Consider the following 25771-nt stretch of genomic DNA (forward strand, 5'->3'; position numbering starts at 1 on the left):
GTTCCTGTTTGTCATCTACATCAATGGTTTGGATGAAATCATGCAGGGCAGGATTGGCTAGTTTGCTGATGATACAAAAGTGGGTGGTTTTGCAGATAGTGAAGATGGTTGTAAAAGATTGCAGCAGGATCTTGATCGATTGTCCAGGTGGGCAGAGGAATGGTTGATGGAATTTAATACAGAGAAGTGTTAGGTGTTGCATTTTAGGATGTCTAACAAGGGCAGGACCTACACAGCGAATGGTAGGCCTCTGGGGAGTGTTGTAGAGCAGAGGGATCTAGGAGTGCAGGTTCATGGTTCCTTGCAGGTCGAGTCGCAGGTAGATAAGGTGGTTAAAAAAGCATTTGGCATATAGGTCTTCATCAGTCAGAGTATTGAGTATAGAAGTTGGGACGTCATGTTGCAGTTGTATAAGACGTTTGTGAGACCGCATTTAGAATATCGTGTTCAGTTCTGGGCACCATGATAAGGAAAAATATTGTCAACCTTGAAAGGGTTCAGAAAAGATTGACGAGGATGTTGCCAGGACTAGAGGGTGTGAGCTACAGGGAAAGGTTGAGTAGGCTGGGACTCTATTCCATAGAGCGCAGGCGGATGAGGGGTGATCTTATAGAGGTATACAAAATCACGAGAGGAATAGATCGGGTAGATGCACAGAGTCTTGACCTGAGTAGGGGAATCGAGGACCAGAGGACATAGGTTCATGATGAAGGGGAAAAGTTTTAATAGGAATCTGAGGGGTAACTTTTTCACACAAAGGGTGGTGGGTGTATGGACCAAGCTGCCAGATGTGGTAGTTGAGGCAGGGACTATCCCAACGTTTAAGGAACCGTTAGACAGGTACATGGGATAGGACAGGTTTGAAGGAACATGGACCAAATGCCGGCAGGAGGGACCAGTGTAGCTGGGACATGTTAGCCATTGTGGGCAAGTTGGGCCGAATGGCCTATTTCCACACTGTATCACTCTATGACTCCACTTCAGCGCATTCTCAGTGAGTACCAACTTCACCATCATACTCAGCCTGCAACTATGGAACACACTGCATCAATTTGTTGTGGCCACTTTGACAGAATCCTCCTGCTTTTTCCTCTATCACTAGAACCAATATTGGAGCACTAATGTCATGCAAATACTATAATTTCCAAATGGCACAAACATATATTGTTGACTTAATTATATACATTGTGTATACCTGAACTGCACTCCCATTTGGATGGCACAGTGGTAGAGTTGCTGCCTACAGCGCATCACCCATTCCTTCTCTCTAGAGATGCTGCCTGTCCAGCTGAGTTGCTCCAGCATTTTGTGTCTATCTTCTGTCTACGGGTGCCTTCTGTATGTGATTGTGTGTGTTTTCTCAAGGTGCTCCGGTTTGCTCCCCCACTCCAAAAGTATGCAACTTTATAGGTTCATTGGCTTCTTTAAATTGTCCCTGGTGTGCATGTGAGAAATAGTGTATGGGTGATCAATAGTCAGCTTGGACTCCGTGGACCGAAGGGCCTGTTTCCATGTTCCATCTCTAAACTAAATTAAATTGGATGCCACTGTCATCCAGACCCAGAATGTTTGCTGAGATGGCCCAGTGATATAATCAGCGCAGGATAGGGCTTGTTGCTTGAAGATGCAAGTCTCTGCAATAGACAACAGTCAATAGACAATTGCTGCTAAAGATCATGGTCCAACTTTCCCCAATGGGGCACTGTACCCATGGTAGAGTAATAGAATAAGGAGGAAGAAATAGGAACACCAAACAGCATCTGTTGAATGCTCATAGTAACATTAGCAAATTTGCAGATGACACAAAGCTGGGTGGCAGTGTGAACTGTGAGGCGGATGCTATGAGAATGCAGGGTGATTTGGACAGGTTGGGGGAGTGGGCAGATGCATGGAAGAAGAAGTTTAATGTGGATAAATGTGAGGTTATCGACTTTGGTAGCAAAAACAGGAAGGCAGATTACTATCTAAATGGCGTCAAGTTGGGAAAGGGGGAAATACAACAGGATCTGGGGGGTCCTTGTTCATCAGTCTATGAAAGTAAGCATGCAGGTACAGCAGGCAGTGAAGAAAGCGAATGGCATGTTAGCCTTTATAACAAGAGGAATCGAATATAGGAGCATAGAGGTCCTTCTGCAGTTGTTCAGAGCCCCAGTGAGACCACACCTGGAGTATTGTGCGCAGTTTTGGTCCCCTAATTTGAGGAAGGCCATTCTTGTTATTGAGGGAGTGCAGAGTAGGTTTACAAGGTTAATTCCCGGGATGGCGGGACTGTCATATGCTGAGAGAATGGAGCAGCTGGGCTTGTACACTCTGGAGTTTAGAAGGATGAGAGGGTATCTCATTGAAACATAAAAGATTGTTAAGGGTTTGGACACGCTAGAGGCAGGAAACATGTTCCCGATGTTGGGGTAGTCCAGAACCAGGGGCCACAGTTTAAGAATAAGGAGTAAGCCATTTAGAACAGAGACGGGGAAACACTTTTTCTCACAGAGAGTGGTGAGTGTGGAATTCTCTGCCTCAGAGGGCAGTGGAGGCAGGTTCTCTGGATGCTTTCAAGAGAGAGATAGATAGGGCTCTTAAAAATAGCGGAGTCAGGGGATATGGGGAGAAGGCAGGTACAGGGCACTGATTGGGGATGATCAGCCATGATCACATTGAATGGTGGTGATGGCTCGAAGAGCTGAATGGCCTACTCCTGCACCTATTGTTTATTGTCATAGAGGATGATATGGATGTTGTATACAGGGTCACCTTCTTGCAAGATGAACCAACAACAAGTTTGTGCTTTGATACGAGGGCAAGTTGGTCTGCCATTGTCTGAGAGATATACCTCAGCCACTGAGATAAAGAAAATGTTATGGGCCACATTTGCGTTGCCAATTAAGGCAAATCCAAACCATCACCTCTGCATGTTCTCCGGGGATGCTGCCTGACTGGCTACTCCAGCACTTTGTGTCTACATGTGTTCTATACTGTTGTATAGAACCCTAGTGATGCAGGGGATGCAGCATTTGTATCAAACACTGTTTTAAAAAATCCTTAATATACAAACTCTTCAAAAGATTCAGTGAAACTCTTCATATGACAATTTCTCATACTTTCTGGGTCAATGACCCTCATGGGATTAAATAGGTTTCAGTTTCCCTCCCTTTTCCCAGTTCTCTGACCAACCTGTCTGTCCCCGATTACATTTGATCGCTGATTGCTTTGTCGTCACCTTCTCCTTGCTAACAATGATCTATTCTGCATTTTCCTTGATCCCCATCTGTTTTGATGTCTTGCTTTCACATCTTTCCCTTCCTTATGCATCTCCCTCTCCCCTGACTCTCAATCTGAAGAAGGGTCACGACCCGAAATGTCACCCATTCCTTCTCTCCAGAGATGCTGCCTGTCCCGCTGAGTTACTCCAGTATTTTGTGTCTATCTTTTGTTTATTGTTGATAGTCACGAAATGCTGGAGTAACTCAACAGATCAGGCAGCATCTCTGAGAAAAGGAATAGTTGACATTGCGAGTCGAGCCTCCTTCCTCAGACTTTAGCTTATTGTTGTTTTGTCAAAATGTACTTATACTGCTTCCTTAATGATAGCATGAAATAAAGCAAAGTTATGAGGAAATAAGGCAAGTAATTTCTTGTTTTTTTTCACCAATCTTTAAAATGTAACTATTTCGATGGACAGATCAAGTAGTAAAATAAATAATAGCAGATATTCACTAATTGAAAAAACTTTGGTAAAGGAGTATCATCATTCTAACATTCAAACAAGAATATTATAAAACAAAACACAAGAAAAGTTAAATAAAAACTCTAGATCCAATATGCATTAATTCAATGTAACGTTAATATTATACTTACATATTTTCCCATGATCAGTGAAAATATTAAATTGAATATAGAAAAACATCCAAAAATCATTCCAACAATGCTGGCATTAACTCCTTTCTTTTCTGCCTGCAAAGAGAGAACAAAAGAGAACAAATCCATAACACATGATCATTAATAAACTCATTGTTGCTAAGAAGTATTTGTAATTTAACTGTGAAACCTCATCCCACCTCTGTCCATCTTCATTGATACTCTTTGGCAATATGATCCACAGGATCAAAAAAAGACAAAGTGCTGGAGTAACTCAGCAAGTTAGGCAGCATCTCTGGAGAACATGGATAGGTGACATTTCAAGTTGGGACCATTCTTCAGACTCAAATATCCATTGGACCACTTATGCAGGCCAAAGAGGTTGAGATTCAATTCAATTCAATTCAATTCAATTCAATTCAACTTTAATGTCATTGCACAAATACTAAGTATGGGTACAACGAAATGCAGTTTTGCGTCAGTCCGTAGTAGTAGTGCATATAGAAATTTAAAAAAAAAGAAGATACAGAATAATCAAAAATACAGAATAATTAAACAATGGGGACGGAGGGACCGGAGAAATCTATCGGCGGGACTCCGAGTTCAGCAATGTGATGGTATAATTGTAGAAGCTGTTCCTCATCCTACTGGTACGAGACCTGAGGCTCCTGTACCGCCTCCCTGATGGGAGGAGGGCAAACAGTCCATGGTTGGGGTGGGAGGGGTCTTTAATGATCTTCCCAGCCCGTCTCAGACACCGTTTTCGGTGGAGGGCATCCATGGCAGGGAGTGGGGCACCGATGATGTGCTGCGCGGTTTTCACCACCCGTTGTAGTGCCTTCCTGTCCGCAACAGTGCAGCTGCTGTACCATACCGTGAAGCAGGTGGTCAGGATGCTCTCGATGGTACAGCGGTAGAAGTTGGTCAGTATCTGGGGGGACAGGTGGGCTTTCTTGAGCCTCCTCAGGAAGTAAAGGCGCTGCTGTGCCTTTTTGATCAGCTTGGAGGTGTTGAGGGACCAGGACAAATCCTCCGAGATATGTACCCCGAGGAATTTGTAGCTGGAGACGCGCTCCACCTCAGTCCCGTTTATATGGATGGGGGTATGACTGCCTCCTCTGACCTTCCTGAAGTCGACAATAATTTCCTTCGTCTTCTTGGAGTTGAGGACGAGGTTATTGTTGGCACACCAGGTTGTCAGGTGCTGGACCTCCTCTCTGTAGGCTGACTCATCGTTGTCACTGATCAGTCCTACCACCGTGGTGTCGTCAGCAAACTTAATGATGGCGTTGGATCCGTACTTAGGGATGCAGTCGTGGGTGAAGAGGGAGTAGAGGAGAGGGCTGAGCACACAGCCCTGTGGCACGCCGGTGTTCAGTGTTATAGTGGAGGAGGTGAGGTTGTTGACCCTAACAGACTGTGGTCTGTTGGTGAGGAAATCCAGTGTCCAGTTGCAGAGGGAGGTGGAGATGCCAAGTCCGCTGAGTTTGGTGATCAAGCTGGCGGGGATGACAGTGTTAAAGGCAGAGCTGAAATCAATGAACAGCAACCTGATGTAGGAGTTGTTGTTGTCCAGGTGGGTCAGGGCAGAGTGTAGGGCCGCCGATATGGCGTCCTCTGTAGACCTGTTGGCCCGGTAGGCAAACTGATGGGGGTCCAGTGTGGGGGGGAGGCTGGCTTTGAGGTGAGCCAAGATCAGCCGCTCAAAGCACTTAGCAATGACAGGGGTGAGTGCCACTGGGCGGAAATCGTTGAGACTCCCTGTGGCTGACTGATTGGGCACTGGCACGATGGTTGATGTCTTGAGGCAAGTGGGGACAACAGCCTGGGCCAGTGAGAGATTGAAAATGTCGGTGAAGACTGGGGATAGTTGTCCAGCACATGCCCTAAGCACCCGGCCAGGGATGCCATCGGGGCCGGCAGCTTTGCGCTCATTCACCTTGCTCAGTGCATCTTGTACAGCAGAGGTGGAGAGACTGAGGGGTTGTTCATTCGGGCGTGGAGCAACTTTGATGGCTGGGGTTTTGTTGTATAGAAATGGTTTAGCTCGTCAGGAAGGGTGGCGTTGTCTGTGGGAGGGGTGTTAACTTTATGGTAATCGGCAAGGGATTTGATTCCTTGCCACATGCGCCTGGGGTCAGAGTTGTTTTGGAAGTGCTCCTCAATCCGCCGTTTGTGATTGAGTTTGGCATTCCTAATTCCCATTTTCAGATTGGCCCTGGATGAGCTGTATCCCTCAGCGTTGCCAGATCTGAAAGCGGCATCGCGAGCCTTCAGTAGGAGTCTGACCTCCCTGCTCATCCACGGCTTCTGGTTAGGGAAGGTCTTTACCTCTTTGTGGGTAGTGACATTATCGGTGCAGAATTTTATATAGTCCATAACTGTTGAGGTGTATGAGTTGATGTCCACTTGTGAATTGAAGGTGGACTGAGTAGCAAACAGACTCCAGTCTGTCTGCTGAAACTGCTGCTGTAAAACAGAGACAGCCCCCTCAGGCCAAACCTTCACTGTCCTCATGGTAGGTTTCACACGTCTGATCAGAGGTGTGTATTTGGGGAGCAGGAACAGAGAGAGGTGGTCAGACTGACCAAGGTGGGGGAGGGGGAGGGCTTTGTAGGCTTCAGTAATATTAGTATAAACTAAGTCCAGAATATTGTTTCCTCTGGTTGGGCAGGAAACATGCTGATGGAACCTGGGGAGTACAGTTTTAAGGTCGGAGTGGTTGAAATCACCCGCAACAATAAATGCCCCCTCTGGGTGAGCAGATAGATGTTTGCTGATAGCAGCTTGCAGCTCTTCCATTGCTAGCCTGGCATTAGCGTCCGGGGGTACATAGACTGCAGTGATAACAGTCGATGTGAATTCTCTGGGCAAATAGAAGGGCCTGCACTTTAACATCAGGTATTCCAGGTCAGCAGAGCAGTGACTACCAATCCTAACAACGTCCGTGCACCATGTGTTATTCACATAAATGCACAGTCCGCCGCCCTTGGTCGAGGTTGAGATGGACCTGGTGAGCCAAAGGGCCTATTTCTGTGCTGTACATCTCTATGTACTTGTGGGAGAGGGAATGCCACAAAGATGCACCAGAATAATTCCTGAAGTAAGAATGGGTTTATCAGCAACAACAGTTTACTTATTAACAATGAGTGCAATATCCCAATATTGTGAAACCTATTGAGCCTAGTCACTCAACAACATTTGAACAACCTAACTCAAAGTTCAGGATTCACTAAAAAAATAATGAAGAGGGATTTAAAAAATGTTTTTTAAATTACCATCAAATTGTTAATTACCTCTTTTGGAAAGAAAGGTCCAAGAATTGAATAACAAATCATCGAGCTAAAGTTCATCGATGCTGCAGATATCAGTGTGAAAATTTGAGATTTTGTCCATTTCTCCGGTTCTTCACTCGAATTCCCATTTTGATCACGTGAATCTGTTCAAATATGTCAAATAAGTGGTTAATGTCAATTTCCAAAAGTTGCACTGTGTTTATTATAGGAGATGTAGGTCTAATTTATTGAGGATAATATTGATAAGAAGAGCCTTAAAATAAATGTCAATAATATAATGGGATATCATTACGTATTAAAAAATAACTCAATATAACAATATTTAATAATTAAATAAAGTAAGAAATGACAGTTATTCCATTGTTGCACTTGAGTATTTATTTTGCACTTCTTCAGATTGCACTACAATTTTGCATCATTCTGCTGTTTTGCATTTGTTCATATTGTTGTATCTATCATTATTATATAGACTGTGTCATAGCACCTGTCATAGCACCTGTTGTATATAACGATAAATTAATCTGAATCTGTATATGAATAATGAAGACCAGTATTTCCACAAGTTGCACTATATTAGGTCATAAGAGCAGAATTGGGCTATTCCGTCCATCAAGTCTACTTGATCTATCTCTCCCTCCTAACCCAATTCTCCTGCACCTGTGCTAATCAAGAATCTATCTATCTGCCTTATGAATATCCATTGATAGCCTCCACAGCCTTCTGTGGCAAAGAGTTCCACAGATTCACCACCCACCGATTCAAGAAATTCCTCCTCATATCTTTCCATTAGTGGAAACATCCTCTACACATGCACTCTATCCAAGCCTTTCACTATTTCGGTATATTTCTGATTAGTGCTGCAGCTAACTAGGAAACACGAATGCATTCAACTCATGGTAAACCAACATTGACTAACATTGCCCAAAGTTTCTCTTCCAGCATGCCACAAGGAATCACGAGAACTTTCATAGAAACTTTTAAAACAGATTAAAGAAACTACAAAAGTTTTGTTTTGTTTATTGTCACCTCTAACAAGGTACAGTGAAAAGCTTTTTGTTGCTTGCTGTCCAGTGAACAGAAAGACTATCCATTACAATCTAGAGTCCACAGTGTGCAGATACAGGAGAATGGAAATAATATTTATTGCAAGATAAAGTCCAGTAAAGTCCAATTACAGATAGTCCGAGGATGAATATCAGAATATCGGGCGAGTAAGGAGACATCCTTACTCTAAACTAACCCAAATAAACGATTTGCCGAGCCCTTTCTTTACCAGGTACTATCTTCTGCAATTCATTTACAATATATAGATACATGATAAGGGAATAACATTTAGTGCAAGATAAAGCAAGCAAAGTCTAATCAAGAATAGTCTGAGGGACAGCAGAGGAATAACACTAAATGTTATTCCCCTTATCACTGTAAATGGATTGATTGTAGTCATGTATTGTTTTCTGCTGATTGGTTAGCACGCAACAAAAAGGTTTTCACTGTACCTCGGGACACATGGCAATAAACTAAACTGAACTGAACTGAACCGCAGGAGATGTAACACCTGTCCCTACACCTCCTCCCTCATGTCTATTCAGGGAACTGGGCAGCCCTTCCAGGAGGGACAGAGGTTCACATGCACATCCTCTAACCTCACCAACTGCACACTGCGCTCCCGATGCGGCCGCCTTTACACCGGCGAGACCTAGTGCGGATTAGGCCACCATTTCTCCAAACACTTGCACTTGCCGGCTGTATTTCCTGTTTGAACACCATTTAAACTCCCCTTCCCACACTGACTTTTGTGGCCTGGGCCTCCTCCATTGCCAGAGTGAGGCCACATACAAACTAGAGGAACAGCACCTCATAATCCCGCTTGGATAGCTTACAACGCAGCAGTATGAACACTGAATTCTTCGTTTTTGGATAACGTCCCCCCCCCCCCCACACCCTCTTTTCTGTGCCATCACTCGGGTCTGCTCCCATTTCTCCCACTATCCCCCAACCCCCTTCTACTTATAACCCTTCCTCTGGCTTCTCATTTCACTCCTCCCCTCTCCTTATCTTACACCCTTTCGTCTTATTTTTATCTCTAACCTTTGTCCAGCCTCTGCCAATCTAAAGTATCCTCCTCACCAGTATCCAGCTATGTCTGGCTTGGACCCACCCCCAACTCTTTTCCAGCTCTCTCTCCCCTACTACGATCAGTCCAAGGAAGGGTCCCGACCTGAAACGTCCCCTATCTATGTTCTCCAGAGATGCTGCCTGACCCACTGATTTGTTAAACTGTTAAACCTGTCCCTTTCTCTACGGAATTTCTATGGTCTGACTGCCCGTAGAATTTTCAGAACAAAATACAGGACAGATATACAGAACTGTTGTTGCGTGCTAACCAGTCAGTGGAAAGACAATAATGATTATAATTGAGGCATCCACAGTGTACGGATACATGATAAAGGGATTTACTACAAGATAAAGTCCAGTAAAGCCTGATTAGTCCAAGGTAGATAGTAGCTCAGGATTGCTCTCTAGTTGATGATAAAATGGTTCAGAGGCCTGACACGTACTGGGAAGAAACTGTCCCTGAACCTGGAGATGTGCGTTTTCACACTTCTGTATCACTTGTCTGATGGGAGAGAGGAGAAGAGGGAGTGAGAATGGAGTGAGACTAATCCTTGAAAATGCTGGTGGCCTTGCCAAGGCAGCATGAGTGTAAGTTGAGTCAATGGAAGGGTAAACTCGTTGAATAGTTATCACAGAAAACTATGGATAACACTTATAAAATAATTTCTACTATCAAAGTTCAGTACTCATCGTTAGTTCACGTTCACAAGTCATAGGAGTAGAATTAGTCTAGTCTACCAGACTAATCTATCAGTGGGTCATCGAGTCTACTCCGCCATTCAATCATGGCTGATTTCGACCACCTAATCCCATTTTCCTGCCTTTATCCGATAACCCTTGACACCCATTCTAATCAAGAACTTGTCTATCTCTGCCTTAAAAATATCCACTGATTTTCCTCAGCCGCACTCTGTGGCAATGAATTCCACAGATTAACTAACCTCTGACTAAAGAAGTTCCTCCTCACCTCCTTTTTAAAAGAGAGCCCTTTAATTCTGAGGGTATGACCTCTGGTCCTAGACTCTCCCACCAATGGAAACATGCTTTCCACACCCACTCTATCTATGCCTTTCATTATTCTGTAAATTTCAATGAGGTCCCTTCTGAACCATCTAAACTCCAGCGAGTACAGGCCCAGTGCTGTCAAACGCATATGTTAACCCACTCATTTTTGGAATCATTCTTAGTTCTTAATGTTTGGGTTTTTATTTGTATTGATACAAAACCTTAATACATCTTTTTAGGCATTGGTACACATAACTGAATGTAATGTACAAAATATAATATTGCATAAGTACTTTGCAAGCTAACTCCTCAAATTATTTGATTATACACATCTCCTGCTGCAGACTAGATCTTGTTTCCCATATACTTCATAGGCTCCATTAATTTAAATACATTCTGAAAATGCATCAAACTATAAAATAAAAATGAACAGTTAGAAATTAGCAGTAGACAAAAGTGCTGGAGAAACTCAGCGGGTGCAGCAGCATCTATGGAGCGAAGGAAATTGGCAACGTTTCCGGCCAAAACCCTTCTTCAGACTGATGTAGGGTGGGGGAGGGGCGGGGAGAAGAAAGGAGAAAGGAAGAGGAGGAGCCCGAGGGCTGAGGGAGAGCTGAGAAGGGGAGGAGACAGCAAGGGATCCGGAAATTGGAGAAATCAATGTTTATGCCGTTAGGGTGCAAACTGCCCAAGCGGAATATGAGGTGCTACTCCTCCAATTTCCGGTGGTGCTCACTCTGGCCATGGAGGAGGCCCAGGACAGAAAGGTCGGATTCAGAATGGGAGGGGGAGTTGAAGTGCTGAGCCACCGGGAGATCAGGTTGGTTAATGCGGCCCGAGCGGAGGTGTTCGGCGAAATGATCGCCAAGCCTACGCTTGGTCTCACCGATGTAGATCAGCTGACATCTAGAGCAGCGGATGCAATAGATGAGGTTGGAGGAGATGCAGGTGAACCTCTGTCGCACCTGGATCGACTGTTTGGGTCCTTGAATGGAGTCAAGGGGGGAGGTAAAGCGACAAGTGTAGCATCCCTTGCGGTTGCAAGAAATTAGCTGTGTGTAAGAAGGAACTGCAGAACTGAAGATAGACACAAAAAGCTGGAGTAACTCAGCCGGCCAGGCAGCATCTCTGGAGAGAAGGAATGGGTGACATTTTGGGTGGAGACCCTTCTTTAGACTGGTATGGGATGAGGAAACGAGAGATATAGACGGTGATGTGGAGAGATAAAGAACAATGAATGAAAGATACGCAAAAAAGTAACGGTGACAAAGGGAACAGGCCATTGGTGAAAATGAGAAGCTAGTGTAACTTGGGTGGAGGAGGGATAGAGAGAGAGAGAGAGGGAGGAGGAATGGCGGGGCTACCTGAAATGAGAGAAATTAGCTGTTAAGTTCATACAATTTTTAGAAATGAATGGACAGTGCAAGTCCTTGCACAAAACCTTTTCCCCTTCATTCTGTATCTGTACTCTGTGGATGACTTGATTGTAATAATATCTAGTCTTTTCCCTGACTGGATAGCATGCAAAAAAAAAAGCTTTTTACTGTACCTCGGTACACGTTACAACTATAATAAACTAAACTACTGAGGGTGGCTGGAGATATCAGGGGAGAGAGAACAGGAGACAATGTACTGCCTTACAAGCCTGATCAATGTGCTCTGAGCCGGTACCGATTCGATGGACCGATCGGCGCCCTGCTGTGCGCCGAGGAGCTGCGAGACAAATCCTGGGGTGAAAATAAGAGAGCGGGACTGAAACAGGGAATAGACACAAAATGCTGGAGCAACTCAGCGGGCCAGGCAGCATCTCTGGAGAGGAATGCTACACAGAAACAGGGAAGCCGGACGCGTCCACGCCGCGAAGAACCGGAGACAGAATTACCTGTGACTTCTGGAGTGGTCATGGCGGCGGCGGGCCGGTGCCGGGGACAGATATCAGCCCTCCAGCTGCTGGAGCCTTGGCCCGGAGCGGGCAGTCTGAGCCCGTGGCCGCTGCAGCCTCTCTCCGCCCGGAGTCCGAGCCTGTCCTGTCACTTTCGCCAGAGACACCTCGGCCGGCGCAGTTATCATAGGCCGGGTTTATGGCCGGGCGATATAATATTCCTCCGGCACACCCTCCCTTCGTCCTTGCCAATGCACCTTTGACCACCACATCAAACCTGCCGCAGTGAAATGACTCGAGGCAATGAAGACACCGGAAGAACTCTTACACAATTGCACTAATTCAAAGCCGGGAACAACAACTATAGCGGATCACTGGGGAACACAGCGGGCTGATTCACAAAACACCAAACACGCTCCCGATTGCAACATGTTGTTCAGGAAGGAACTGCAGATGCTGGAAAATCGAAGGTACACAAAAATGCTGGAGAAACTCAGCGGGTGCAGCAGCATCTATGGAGCGAAGGATCCTTCTGGAGTGGTCCTTCGCTCCATAGATGCTGCTGCACCCGCTGAGTTTCCCCAGCATTTTTGTGTACCCCCGATTGCAACATCTTACTCGCCACACGCACAGAGCGAGTCTGGACTCTCCAGTGCGGCGACCAAACCACTTGCACCAGCGGGTCTGAAGAAGGCTCCCGACCTGAAATGTCACCTATTCATGTTCTCCAGAAATGCTGCCCGACCCGCGGAGCTGCTCCTGTGATAGAAATAAGGAATTACAGTTTTTCTTTTTTTGACAATTAAACTTTCTTGACTCGTGATCACCCAATCTCCCTTTTTCCTCCCCTCTTACGTGTTTCTACAGAAAATGGAAGGAGCAGATACACCAAAGACGGGGGGATGGAGATTGGGTGGTCATGAGTCAAGAGCAAAGATCCTATAGCTATAGGACCTTTGGTCAAGAGTGTTTAATTTGTCAAAAAAATAAGAAAAAATGTGCTTCAGGTCTTTGGTCTCGACTTTGCGTCGTTGCGTCATGCGGGTGAGGACTTTGCGTCGTTGCGTCATGCGGGTGAGGACTTTGCGTCGTTGCGTCATGCGGGTGAGGACTTTGCGTCGTTGCGTCGGGCGGGTGAGGGCTTTACGTCGTTGCGTCGGGCGGGTGAGGGCTTTACGTCGTTGCGTCGGGCGGGTGAGGGCTTTACGTCGTTGCGTCGGGCGGGTGAGGGCTTTACGTCGTTGCGTCGGGCGGGTGAGGGCTTTACGTCGTTGCGTCGGGCGGGTGATCTGGACCAAAGATCTTAGAGCAGGGCTCTGCTCTAAGATCTTTGATCTGGACCAAAGAAATCTTTGATCTGGACTTTGCGTCATTGCGTCAGGCGGGTGAGGACTTTGCGTCAGGCAGGTGATCTGACTTGCGTCGTGCGGGTGGTGCGGACGTGTTAGCGTCGTTGCGTCATGCGTGCTTCTGGCGGCGCCGCGTCTATATAAGGACCGATGTCGGCGCGGGGCGGCCTTTTCCCGCCATCTTGCCGCCTCCGTTGCCGCGGGTGAGTAAGTGAGTGAGTGGAGGCAAGGCGGAGAATCGCAGCGCCATCGCCGCCATCCCGCGTCCCGAAGCCGCGCCGACTCCGCCAACCGACCGCCCGCACCCGACGCACTCCGCCGACGCCCGCATTGCGGCGAAACAACCGCAACTTTCTGGGAAAATAAACGCCGAAAGATGGCCGAGGAATGGTGGGTGAACCGAGTGAGAGGCGGGGGTTGCTCGGCGGGCGGGCGGGGGGAGAGGAGGAGGAGGAGGGAGGGACCGACCGACCGAGGAGTCCCGGGGTCCGCTCTGGGAAGACAGGCCGGGGAGAAGACTCTAGGTCCAGGTGCTCCATTCCCCGGCCTGACCCACGTCAAGCGGCGAGGAAGGAGGCCCGCAATGGGAGCAGAGGGGCCGGCGCCGAGACCCTCTTCCTGTTGCTCTTCAGCCCCTCTACTCCCTGCCCGGGCCTGGGGGGCGGGGGTACAGGTGACACCATGGGGGAGCGGTAGTGTCGGGGGGGGGGGGGGGGGGGTTGTTCAGTACCGGTGGAGAGGGTGTCAAGAGTGTGCTTGCTACAGGTGGAGCCGAGCACAGTCGGTCAGTGAAGCATGCATGGGGGAGAGGTGTTTGGGGTCAAGTGGGCACAGGGGTGGGATCCCGAGGTAGGGGAGTATTGTCAAAACAGTAGGTTTACTTACGGAGAGAAGGCAGGTACAGGATACTGAGTTGGATGATCAGCCATGATCATATTGAATGGCGGTGCAGGCTCGAAGGGCCGAATGGCCTACTCCTGCACCTATTTTCTATGTTTCTATGTCTATCTATTTAGTTCCAGTTGAGCCATGCGACTGAAAAAGATTACAGATGGAAGGTTGGTTGGGATGTTCTTTCAAACTGATGGTTAACAGTTTTACATTTATTTTGCTCAACCTTTCTGAACGTATGTGAGATGAGTCCGGAGTGCAAAGTTGGTAGATGGATCAGGCCCAGGACACTTAGCAAATTGGTGAGGATTACCACAGATCCGATAGTTCGGTGGGATGGGGATTTTTTTTGGTGATGGAAAAGGAAGTGGACGAATGTTGGGGTGACAAGGGGTCATGATAAGGATGAGAAGGCTATGTGATTGGGGTGATGATGGTTTGAGCAGGGATCAGACAACCAGGTAATGTCCTTCCACGGTACACAAAATTGCTGGGGAAACTCAGCGGGTGCAGCAGCATCTATGGAGCGAAGGAAATAGGCAACGTTTCGGGCCGAACCCCTTCTTCAGACTGATGGGGGGTGGGAGAAAGAAGGAAAAGGGGAGGAGGAGGAGGAGCCCGAGGGCGGGCGGATGGGAGGGTGGGAGGAGACAGCTAGAGGGTTAAGGAAGGGGAGGAGACAGCAAGGGCTAGCAAAATTGGGAGAATTCAATGTTAATGCCATACGGACGCAAGGTCCCCAGCCGACTTACATTTTTGGGAAATTCTCAACATCAGGCAGCAACTTTAGAAAGATCCTTTGATTTTTACCTCAAAGGTGATCATTTTTTCTGACATTTTCGAATGTACTTTTTCCCAATGTTGTGTCATTTCAGATTTCTAGCAGTTTTACAAAAGATCTTTCACTAGATTTTTTTTAGTTTAGAGATACAGCGTGGAAACAGGCCCTTCGGCCCACTATTAACACTATCCTACACACACATACTAAAGGTCAAATCGGGGGGGAGTTCCTCCCCCCCGCCACTGGTACCATGTAATCCTGTGCTACCTGCTCCATGGTAGGATAGTTGGCGACTAAACCGTCTCCCCCACCTGGTTTGCCAGGTGAGGAGGGGGCTATGGACCCCCAGCAGGACCAAAAACAAGACCTGTCAAAGGGCGGACGAGCTCCTAGCGAGCCAACGGCCATCCACACTTGCGATCACTTTCGTGCGCGTTGATGTTTTCAACGATGATGATGATACACACACTAGGGACAAATTTTACATTTACCAAGGCAATTAACCTAGAAACCTGTACGTCTTTGGAGTGTGGGAGGAAACCGAAGATCTTGGAGAAAGCCCACACAGGTCACGGGGCGAACGTACAAACTCCGAACAGACAGGCACCCGTAGTCATGATTGAACCTGGTTCTTCGGCGCTACAAGCGCTGTAAGGCAGCGCTCTACCGCTGTGCCACCATGGCCGCCATAGATGCCAGCGTTGGGATGTTTTGGGGTTGGTAGAGCGTTCAAGTGGGGGCTGGTTCTTTAGGTTTAATTCCTGCAGCTGGATATGTTTTGTAGAGGTATTCATGTGGTTGTGGAAAGAAGGATGCCCCATCTCATGGCCTGCAGTTTTTTTTGTACTTAATGCTTGGTATCCCAATTACTAACTGGTTATTTTGACTGGTTGCATTTTGAATATAGTTGACGTATAATACAAGAATTGATAACATGGTAATTTTTTTATTGCATAATCTGTATTGTGGTAGTGCTGTCTTACTTGAACAAACTGAGACCCTCAGTTTCCAAAATATTTGCTTACTAAAAGTTTATCTTCCAGAACCTACAGTCATTTTGCAATGATATATAAGCTGCATTGTTGAAGTGATGAATTTTCTAATGTCGGATACCCCTTCACTCTTGACAATGAGTGAAAGAAATTTGCTGACAACTTTGTGGCTCTGCTGTGGCGTTCTTAAATGATAATAGCTTTGCTATGGTAAATAACCAAATTTCATTATTATTTCCTCCAACTTCGTAGCATAGCCGCCGCAGGAGGGGTCATGGATGTCAACACTGCACTTCAGGAGGTGCTGAAAACAGCATACATCCACGATGGCCTGTGTTGTGGTCTCCGGGAAGCTGCCAAAGTGCTGGATAAGTGAGTTATTGTCAATTTCATGAGTTACCGTAATTGATCAACTGCAATAAATATAGCATGTAATTAAATGAACTATGAGGAGAATGTGATGTAGTGCAACTTTAAAATTGTCTACGGTTTACAAAAACCTAGTAAAAAGCAAAATAAGCCTTGTTCTTACTTAATTGTTGAAATTCACACCTGGTGTAATTGTTAAATTATCTGGCCTTAAATAGGGTATGAACTTAAAATACAAGTTTGCCGATTGTTATTTGAACAATAGTGCCATCTAATAAAGATAATATGTAGCATACGATATGATAGAACTTTATTCATCCCAGGAGGAAAATTGATCTGCCAACAGTCATAAAAAAAACAAAATGCATGAAATTAAAGTGACGAGTGGAAAGGCTTGGTGTGGTGGGGGTGGGGGGAGTCAGTCTCAGTCTACCCCATGACAGAAGATTGAGCAGTGTGTTATGGAGGGGGTGAACTGTCTAGTCTAGAATTCTCTGCAGTTTGAGGATTATCCTCCCCTCCTAGACCACCTCCCATGATTCCAACTCTGCCCCCAGGACAGAACCAGCCTTCCTGATGAGTTTAATGATCCTATTGGCGTCCACAACCTTGGCACACGGCAGTGAAGAAGATGGCACTGGCTACCACCGATAGGCAGAACATCTGCAGCATCTTACTGCAGATGTTGAAGGATCGGAGCCTTCTCAAAAAGTACCGCCGGCTCTGTCCCTTCTTGTACAGGTCCTCAGCGTTCCTGGACCAGTCCAGTTTACTGTCCAGGTACACTCCAAGGTATTTGAACTCCCTGGTAAACTGCACATCCACACCATTGTTAGGGACAGGGGTGTTCCTCTCCTCCGAATGTCCACCACCAACGCAGCACTGGATTCCACTGCGGAGTTGTTCCACTGTTGGAGCTCCGGAGTGCTGAGACTGCTGACTTTGACACCGTGGAGCTGTGGTCAGCGGAGCCTCCAGCCGCTGGCGGCTCTGACTTTCCAGCCGCGGGGCAGCGCTGACTTTAACAACGCAGAGCCCTGGGATCTTTTGTCGAGGACGCCAGCATTGAATTTCCGCCCAGCTCGGCTTGTGGATGTCAGAAGCCGCGGTCTCCGGTAGGAAGTGCCTGATTCGGAGACTCCGGGCCGCTGAGAGTGTTCGAGGGCCTGAAACATCGGGCCCTTAGCAGCGACTGCGGAGGCCTCAATAGGCCCCGACCACGGGTGAACTGAGGAAGAGGACTGAACTTTGGTGCCTTCCCTCACAGTGGGAAACGTTGATTCCGCTGTGGGGGGATGTTTTTTGTGTTATGTTTATCTTATTTGGTTGCTGCATGGTAACTCAAATTTCACTGCACCAATTGGTGCATATGACAATAAATGTTCTTTGTCTTTGATTCTTCAATTAATCCACATAAGTATAAAGGGTAGAGCTGAGGTGTGTCCTGGATGATGTTGGTGTAAAAGTTTTACGATTTGTTTCTCCCTTCTCAACCCTTAGACGGCAAGCCCACTTGTGTGTTCTGGCAAGCAACTGTGATGAGGCCCAATATGTTAAGTTGGTGGAGGCACTCTGTGCTGAACATCAAATCAACCTGATTAAGGTGAGCACAAATAATGGATTGAATAAAGATCCATGCCAATGTTGTCATTGGCTATTTTATCTTGGATTCAACTTGTGCACCATTGCTTTCTTTTTATTATTTAAAAGATGAGGCATGTGAATGATTATAATTACTAGACTACTAAACTAGTCTTAACTATCTTAAACAAACATTTGAGTTTGCATTTTCTTTTTCCATAACTACGTTGTAATGAGATCGGTCTTGCACTTCTAAGGCTGAATTCTATAATATTTTGTCATAATCCAAACCTAAACCAAAATGGTGAGTGTATTTTTCTATCCCTGCCATATTTATTCCTCTTACTGCACAGAAATGTAGGCCAGGCCACTCAGCTTCCTTTATAGGTTAAAGGTTATGCCAATACACTAAACCTACACCCATCTTGACCGTTTGCATTTAGCTGCAGGTTAGCATTCTGAGTATAGGAATAGCAATTGGAGACTTAAACGCTTCTTGTGATTGAGCAAGTTGTGCCATCCAGTGGCTGATCCCCTCATTTGAATAATCTTGTGTTTATCTTCAGATCTGTTAAATTTATCAAACATATGGAGGCTAGGGACATTGTGACCACAGTGTTCCTGGATTGGGGAAAGTTAAGTAGATGATGACACCACATATTTGTTAGTCAATTAAGGACCTTGGAGATGGGACATATGCAAATCCTATAACAGACTATTCCACTGTCATTTCCTACAGAATAAAAATTGAGATGCACAGATATTTGACGATTTCTGAGTGAACTATATATCCTGAATGTTGATCAGAATGTTGTACTTTATCAATGATGATCAATTGGCTCCCTCTACTGAATCGAATGAAGAAAATTGCCTGAATTGTTGCCCAAACGTCGGAGATACAGTATTAGATTTGGCGTATAATACTGAATATTATTGGCACGGTTAAGATTCTCGCTTGCCTTAATGCTTAAGGTAAGCGAGAAGGTAAGTTCACCTTAATCATTAAGATCAATAGTAAGATTCAGACTGTATAACTGTCATTTTCTAAACAAGGTTGATGACAACAAGAAACTCGGTGAGTGGGTAGGCCTTTGCAAAATAGACCGCGAAGGAAAACCTCGCAAGGTTGTGGGTTGCAGCTGTGTCGTTGTCAAGGTGAGTTTATTTTATGTGATGCCTTAATAAGTTACTAAAAACTGTTGGTATAATTATTTGGCTCATATTTTATGCGCTGATCTGTGAAAAATGGCATTTGACCAATTGGAGACCGACTTAAAAGGCTGGAGTAACTCAGCGGGTCAGGCATCATCTGTGGAGAAAAGGAATATGTGACGGTTCGGGGCGAGACCCTTCTTCATACGTGCCTTGACTCGAAACGCTGGGTTACTCCAGCCTTTTGTATCTGTCTTCAGCTTAAACCCGCATCTGCAGTTTCTCCCTACACATTTCACCAATTGGTCTGGGTATAAGGAAAGGAAGGTCCTCCGTTCCTGGATACTGCTGACGGGATTAGTGTATCAGGTCATTGTGAGGTCCTCTGATTGAATAGCCAGAGACCATATTTTTGGGATATGGCTAGAATTGCATTTGATGTCAGTGAATTCAGTAATTTGCTAGGTCAAATCTGATATTGTCAAGAAGCGACATTGCTTCGTTGAAATCTTGGCCAAAATAACAGGATTTAAGAGTGTGAATTTTAAGGTAATTTAATTCTAAACACATCTGCTACATTGTGGTTTTTGCACAAAACAATAAAGTCTAGAATTAAGTTCTGGTTGTGTAACAGAAGCAAATCCCTCAGCCTGCCGTTTCCTTGACGGTTAATGTCCTTATAATAGTCCCAGTTACTTACATTTGGTCTGCAGCTTTGTATGCTCTGCCACTTGAAGTTCTCGTCTAGATACTGTCAGTGCCCTCCATAATGTTTGGGACAACGACCCATTATTTATTTATTTGCCTCTGTACTCCACAATTTGAGATTTGTAATAGAAAAAAATCATATGTGGTTAAAGTGCATATTGTCAGATTTTATCCCAACAGGCCATTTTTATACATTTTGGTTTCACCATGTAGAAATTACAGCTGTGTTTATACATAGTGTCGTCCCCCCCCCCCCATTTCAGGGCACCATATTGTTTGGGACACATGGCTTCACAAGTCTTTGTAATTGCTCAGGTGTGTTTAATTGCCTCCTTAATGCAGATAAAAGAGAGCTCTCAGCACCTTTGAAAACTTTTATTGCTGTTTATCAACATGAGGACTGAAGTTGTGCCAATGAAAGTCAAAGAAGCCACTATGAGACTGAGAAACAAAAATAAAACTGTTAGAGAGACATCACCAAACCTTAGGCGTACCAAAATCAACTGTTTGGAAAATCATTAAGAAGAAAGAGAGCACTGGTGAGCTTACTAATCGCAAAGGGACTGGCAGGCCAAGGAAGACCTATACAGCTGATGACAGAAGAATTCTCACTATAATAAAGAAAAATCCCCAAACACCTGTCCGACAGATCACAAACAAGTTACAGCTTGCCAAGAAGTACTTAAAAGAGCAACCACAGTTCTGGAAAAAGGTCTTGTGGACAGATGAGACGAAGATTGACATATCAGAGTGATGGCAAGAGCAAAGTATGGAGGAGAGAAGGAACTACCCAAGATCCAAAGCATACCACCTCATCTGTGAAACACGGTGGTGGGGGTGTTATGGCCTGGGCATGTATGGCTGCTGCAGGTACTGGCTCACTTATCTTCATTGATGATACAACTGTTGATGGTCGTAGCATAATGAATTCTGAAGTGTATAGACACATCCTATCTGCTCAAGTTCAAACAAATGCCTCATAACTAGCCAGGATTTTGCCATAAATGCCATGTGCCTTTTCATGCCTTTTTTGATGATTTCACCAGGATAATGCCTTTTTCACAATTGAGTGCCTAAATCAGCTTTTTTTTTTGCCGTTTTGCTAAAAGGTCGTGCTATTTTCTCTAGTTGTATTGTGAAAGTGACGTTTTCTATGTTAACGTTAATATTAATAAATTATTATTAATGTGTTAACATAGTATAAGTTACAAGACAATTTCCACCACCGGGGCGAAACCCGGGGTGCCACCATCGGTCATTCATTCGTTCATGCCGCTGCCCGCTAGTTCAGTCTTCTCCAAGATCTATTTAAGAAAGAACTGCAGATGCTGGAAAAATCGAAGGTAGACAAAAAATGCTGGAGTAACTCAGCGGGTGAGACAGCATCTATGGAGAGCATAGGCAACATTTCGGGTCGAGACCCTTCTTCAGACTGATGTGAAGGGGGGAGCAGGAAAAAGAAAGGAAGAAGCGAAGACAGTAGGACTAGAAGGAGAGCTGGGAAGGGTGAGGGGGAGGAGTGACAAGGGATATCTAAAATTAGAAATCAATGTTGATATCGCTGGGGTGTAGACTACCCAAGCCAAATACCAAAGCTTGTGTCCTCACTACATTTATTGCTGGCTCCAGTCAGAAATCTGAGTTTTCGAGTGATGTGTGCAAGGCATTCATTGATGCTGGAATTCCACTGTGGAAATTGGAAAACAAATCTCTCAGAGGTTTTTTAGAGAAATACACAGAGGAACTTATACTAAGCGAGTCAACATTACGGAAAAATTATGTTGACAGCAACTTCAACATTGTTGTGCAGAAAATTAGAGATAAAGTTGCATGCAACAAAATATGGATCTCAATAGATGAGACAACCGATGCTGTGGGGAGATATTTAAGAAGGAACTGCAGATGCTGGAAAATCGAAGGTAGACTGCATAGATGCTGCCGCACCTGCTGAGTTTCTCCAGCATTTTTGTCTACCTGTGGGAAGATATGTTGCCAATGAGGTAATCGGTACAATGGAGGCAGGTCAACCATCAAAGGTGTGTTTGTTGACATCGGAAGTATTGGAGAAGTCACACAGCTAAACTATTGCTCAGTTGTTTACATCTTCATTTGCTGTACTTTGGCCAGACGGTATAAAACACAAGAATGTTCTTCTGTTTGCGACTGATGCAGCTCCGTACATGAAAAAAGCCACTTAAAGTTTTATTCCCCAAAATGCTGCATTTGACATGCTTAGCTCAAGGACGTCATAGAATTGCCAAGCACATTATAGCTTGTTTCCCAATGTCGAGCGCCTAGTTTCCAATGTCAAGAAAATCTTCCTCAAAGCACCGTCATGTGTGCAGTTGTTCAAGGAAATGGTACCTGAGATTCTGCTACTTCATCAGCCTGTTTTGACTATGTGGGGGTACATGGCTCTCTGCTGTACTCTACTATGCTGCAAATTTTGAAAAGATAAAGTAAATCGTCAACTGTTTTGAAGAAGAAGAATCTGCTGCAGTCAGGATCGTCTGAAACAATGCAGAAAAAGTCCCTCCATCGCGATCTTGTGTTTATTGCTTCCAATTTTGCAAACTTCCCACAAGCTATCACTTGAGAAATGTTGCGAAACATTAGTGAATAACTTTCAGGTTTTCAACAAAATAACTGAAGATATTCATAAAATTCCTGGCGATGTAGGTAAGACATGCAAGGAAAATGTGAGAGAGCGATTTTAGCTAACAAAGATCTTGAAGAAATACAAAAGATAGCTAAAGTTCTCAAAGGTAGTAGTAATGCACAAGATATCGACATGAATATAGAGTCTGTAGCTTGTTTCGGGTATGCACCAGTGACCTAGACTGAGGTAGAAAAAAGTTTCTCACAACTGAAGCATATTCTGTCTGACAGAAGGCATAGTATAACATCAGATAATTTGAAAAAAGTGCTAGTAATTATGTGATACCAGGCAACTTTGGTCATTTAATGTAGTATACCTTTATATTATCATTTTTAACCATGTTTTGGTGGTGGAAATACATGCCTTTTTTGCCAATAAATGCCTTTTTTGTGATATGCCTTTTGCCTGCCTATTTCAAATATTTTTAGTGCCTAAACATAACTCATTGGCCGGCCGTTCCATCTACAGCAAGACAATGATCCCAAACATACTGCTAAAGCAGGGGTCGGCAACCTACGGCCCACGGGCGGCATCCGGCCCGTAACCCAAAATCATCCAGCCCGCAGGCGTATTTTTTTTCAATTCGTTTTCGCGACCTTCGAACTGCAGCCAGTCCCGGGGCACGCAGGCGACCTGGGCGCTACAGCCGGTCCCGGGGCAGAAGAGCCGGCCTGGGCATTGCAGCCAGTCCCGGGGCAGGTGAGCTGACCTTGGCGCTACAGCCAGACTCGGGGCTTGAAGGCAACATGGGCTCTACAACCAGTCCCAGGGCAGGTTTGGGAACTGCAGAAAACGAATTGAAAAATATGTGAAAACTAATGCAAAAAACAACATCAAGTGTCACACTATGGCGATAGATTTGTCCCGCCATCCACTCACAGACATGGGTCCTGGCCCCTATGCCGAACAAGGTTGCCGACCCCTGTGCTAATGCAACAAAAGAGTTTTTCGAAGCTAAAAAATGTCGATTCTCGAGTGGCCAAGTCAACCTGATCTGAACCCAATTGAGCATGCCTTTTAAATGTTGAAGGGAAAACTGAAGGGGACTAGCCCCTAAAACAAGCATACGCTAAAGATGGCTGTAATACAGGTCTGGCAGAGCATCACCAGAAAAGACACCCAGCAACTGGTGATGTCCGAATCACAGACTTCAAGCAAAAGCAAAGGATATGCACCAAAATACTAAAAATAACTACTTTCAATTACACAACATTGCTGTGTCCCAAGCATTGTTGTGCCCTGAAATAGGGGGACTATGTATAAACACAGCTGTAATTTCTATATGGTGAAACCAAAATGTATAAAAATACCCTTTATTGAAATCTGATAATGTGCACTTTAACCACATGTGATATTTTGCTATTATAAATCTCAAATTGTGGAGTACAGAGGCAAATAAATAAATGATGGGTCTTTGTCCCAAACATTAAGGAGGGCAGTGTAAATGTGATAGCAAAGATACTAGAGTAAGAGCCTTCTACGATCTTTGTGTGATAGTACCTCCATCCTCAACATCTCGATCTATGCTTTCCATATTTCTGACACCAAAAATTCTCACTCCAATCTCTATAAATACATGCTTCTCATGTTAAACCCATGCTCTCTTGTTTTAAACACCTCACCATGGGGAATCTTACTGTCCTATACTGGTGCAACTACCACCAACCCAGGCAACTGGTGGTTCCTTTGCATCCTCTCCAACCCATTCCCATCCTTCCTATGGTGTTATGAACATATCTATATACAAAAGTCCATGCGTGGCTTAACCAATGTTTTATAAAGTTGTAATATAATGTTCCTGCTCTTTATGTTTGATGTCATGGCTGATTAACGCAAGTATCCCAAATGCTGTCTTCATCCTATCTTCCTTTGCTGTCCCTTTCAACAATTCAAGTGTATCCCAAAGCTCCTCTGTTCAATTAATATGTTGTCAGACCTTACCATTTACTCTCTGTCCTACCCTTGCTGGACCCTGTCAAGAATGAATTCTATCTGCCATTGCTCCAAATATCTTGCTGATCGATATCTGTTTTAAGATGTTTCTCTATTTACAAAACAAAATTTGTATGCAATTTTAACTTAAGAATCCATATAGTAAGCAACCTGGCTTGATACTTTGAGAGTTGTTGCTCATTGCTTTAGTACATGAAACTTTCATTATCAAATACTTTAATTTTTCTGTTTTGGGGATCATGAGACATGTCAATGCACATATTAAATGTTTTTTCTTATTTTCAGGATTATGGCAAGGATTCGCAAGCCAAGGATGTCATTGACAACTATTTCAGGGCGAAGTAATATACTTTAATAAAAAATAAAAACACTTTAAAACTGACTCCTTTTTGACCAAATGCACAAAATGTATTGCTGTCTCTAGAATGAGCATTATACTTCACTGATTGTATTGAAAATGTACATGCTAACTACATTTTCAATGACAACTAATCTTCCAAAGCAAGATACCAGTCTTTTTTAATAGACACTGATTTTGGCCATAATCAAAACAAGTGCCATGCAATGCTCAGGCAAAAATGGCGTGTTAACATTAGCGTATTTCTGATCGCTTGTACCAGCTGAATACTGGAGAATATGTTGAAAGTGTCCAGGCTAATTATTATCAATTCATTAAGTTAAATGTCATATTTTACTTGCTATATATAGAGCCAACAAAGAGTTGAGGTGTGTTAATCACTGCTTGCTTTGTCATTAACACGGAAATACCTTCGGGTCTTGGGTGCTGCTTTCTGCCAAGGCCCTTTAAGATAGTTTCAGGATTATTGAAATATGCAGCACAGGAAGATGGTATTGTATCTTGCCCATTGGATAGATTCTATGAACTATCTCGACTTCAAGATAAGTTCACACAGTGCATTTAATCGATTTTAACCAAAAACAAACTTATTTCAAATCCAAGATACTCATTTCAAAAGATTCAACTGGAGAAGTTGAAACTATTCCTGGCTTTTCTGTTTGCTGTCTGCACTGGTTTAAAAAATGACGTTGAAAGAATCCTTCATTATTGCAGGGTCACTGGTATTGAGTGAGCAATGCTGCTTGTAGATTATTGCCACCATCTGGTGATTTACAGTACTGTATCCACAACTTGTTTCTGTTCACAGCTGAATTTTCAAAGTTG

General features: G+C 44.6%; 2 protein-coding genes and 2 non-coding genes across 7 annotated transcripts in view; 3 read left to right on the forward strand and 1 right to left on the reverse strand.

The window, feature by feature from the left end:
* The window catches only part of slc18b1 (solute carrier family 18 member B1), a 32871-nt gene extending 20288 nt beyond the window's left edge, over positions 1 to 12583 (reverse strand). The window contains exons 1-3 of one of the 2 annotated variants that reach the window (XM_033020921.1): positions 12482 to 12583; positions 7152 to 7294; positions 3856 to 3951 (exon numbers count right to left, since the gene is read on the reverse strand). In XM_033020921.1, coding sequence (XP_032876812.1) covers positions 3856 to 3951; positions 7152 to 7208 — 153 coding nt within the window. In that variant the 5' untranslated portion in view covers positions 7209 to 7294; positions 12482 to 12583. Of the gene's footprint in view, positions 1 to 3855; positions 3952 to 7151; positions 7295 to 12153 lie in introns of both variants that reach the window. The other variant, XM_033020919.1, reaches the window with a different exon arrangement.
* Positions 152 to 24967, forward strand: rps12 (ribosomal protein S12). Of its 3 annotated transcripts, none has more exons than XM_033020924.1 (5): positions 152 to 162; positions 16419 to 16538; positions 18036 to 18138; positions 19170 to 19271; positions 24874 to 24967. In XM_033020924.1, the coding sequence occupies exons 2-5, from the start codon at positions 16441 to 16443 to the stop codon at positions 24931 to 24933; spliced, it is 363 nt and encodes a 120-aa protein (XP_032876815.1). In that variant the 5' UTR covers positions 152 to 162; positions 16419 to 16440; the 3' UTR covers positions 24934 to 24967. The 3 variants fall into 3 exon arrangements, with proteins under 3 accessions (XP_032876815.1, XP_032876813.1, XP_032876814.1); XM_033020922.1 differs by lacking the exon at positions 152 to 162 and adding an exon at positions 13638 to 13705; XM_033020923.1 differs by lacking the exon at positions 152 to 162 and adding an exon at positions 13657 to 13892.
* LOC116973882 lies at positions 16256 to 16329 on the forward strand. Its single transcript, XR_004412164.1, has one exon. It is a non-coding gene; the product is annotated as a small nucleolar RNA SNORD101 (small nucleolar RNA).
* LOC116973895 lies at positions 18934 to 19017 on the forward strand. The gene has a single exon (XR_004412177.1). It is a non-coding gene; the product is annotated as a small nucleolar RNA SNORD100 (small nucleolar RNA).
* Positions 24968 to 25771: the final 804 nt, after the last annotated feature.

Source organism: Amblyraja radiata, chromosome 5 (assembly GCF_010909765.2).
Source record: "Amblyraja radiata isolate CabotCenter1 chromosome 5, sAmbRad1.1.pri, whole genome shotgun sequence".
NCBI classification, from domain to species: domain Eukaryota; kingdom Metazoa; phylum Chordata; class Chondrichthyes; order Rajiformes; family Rajidae; genus Amblyraja; species Amblyraja radiata.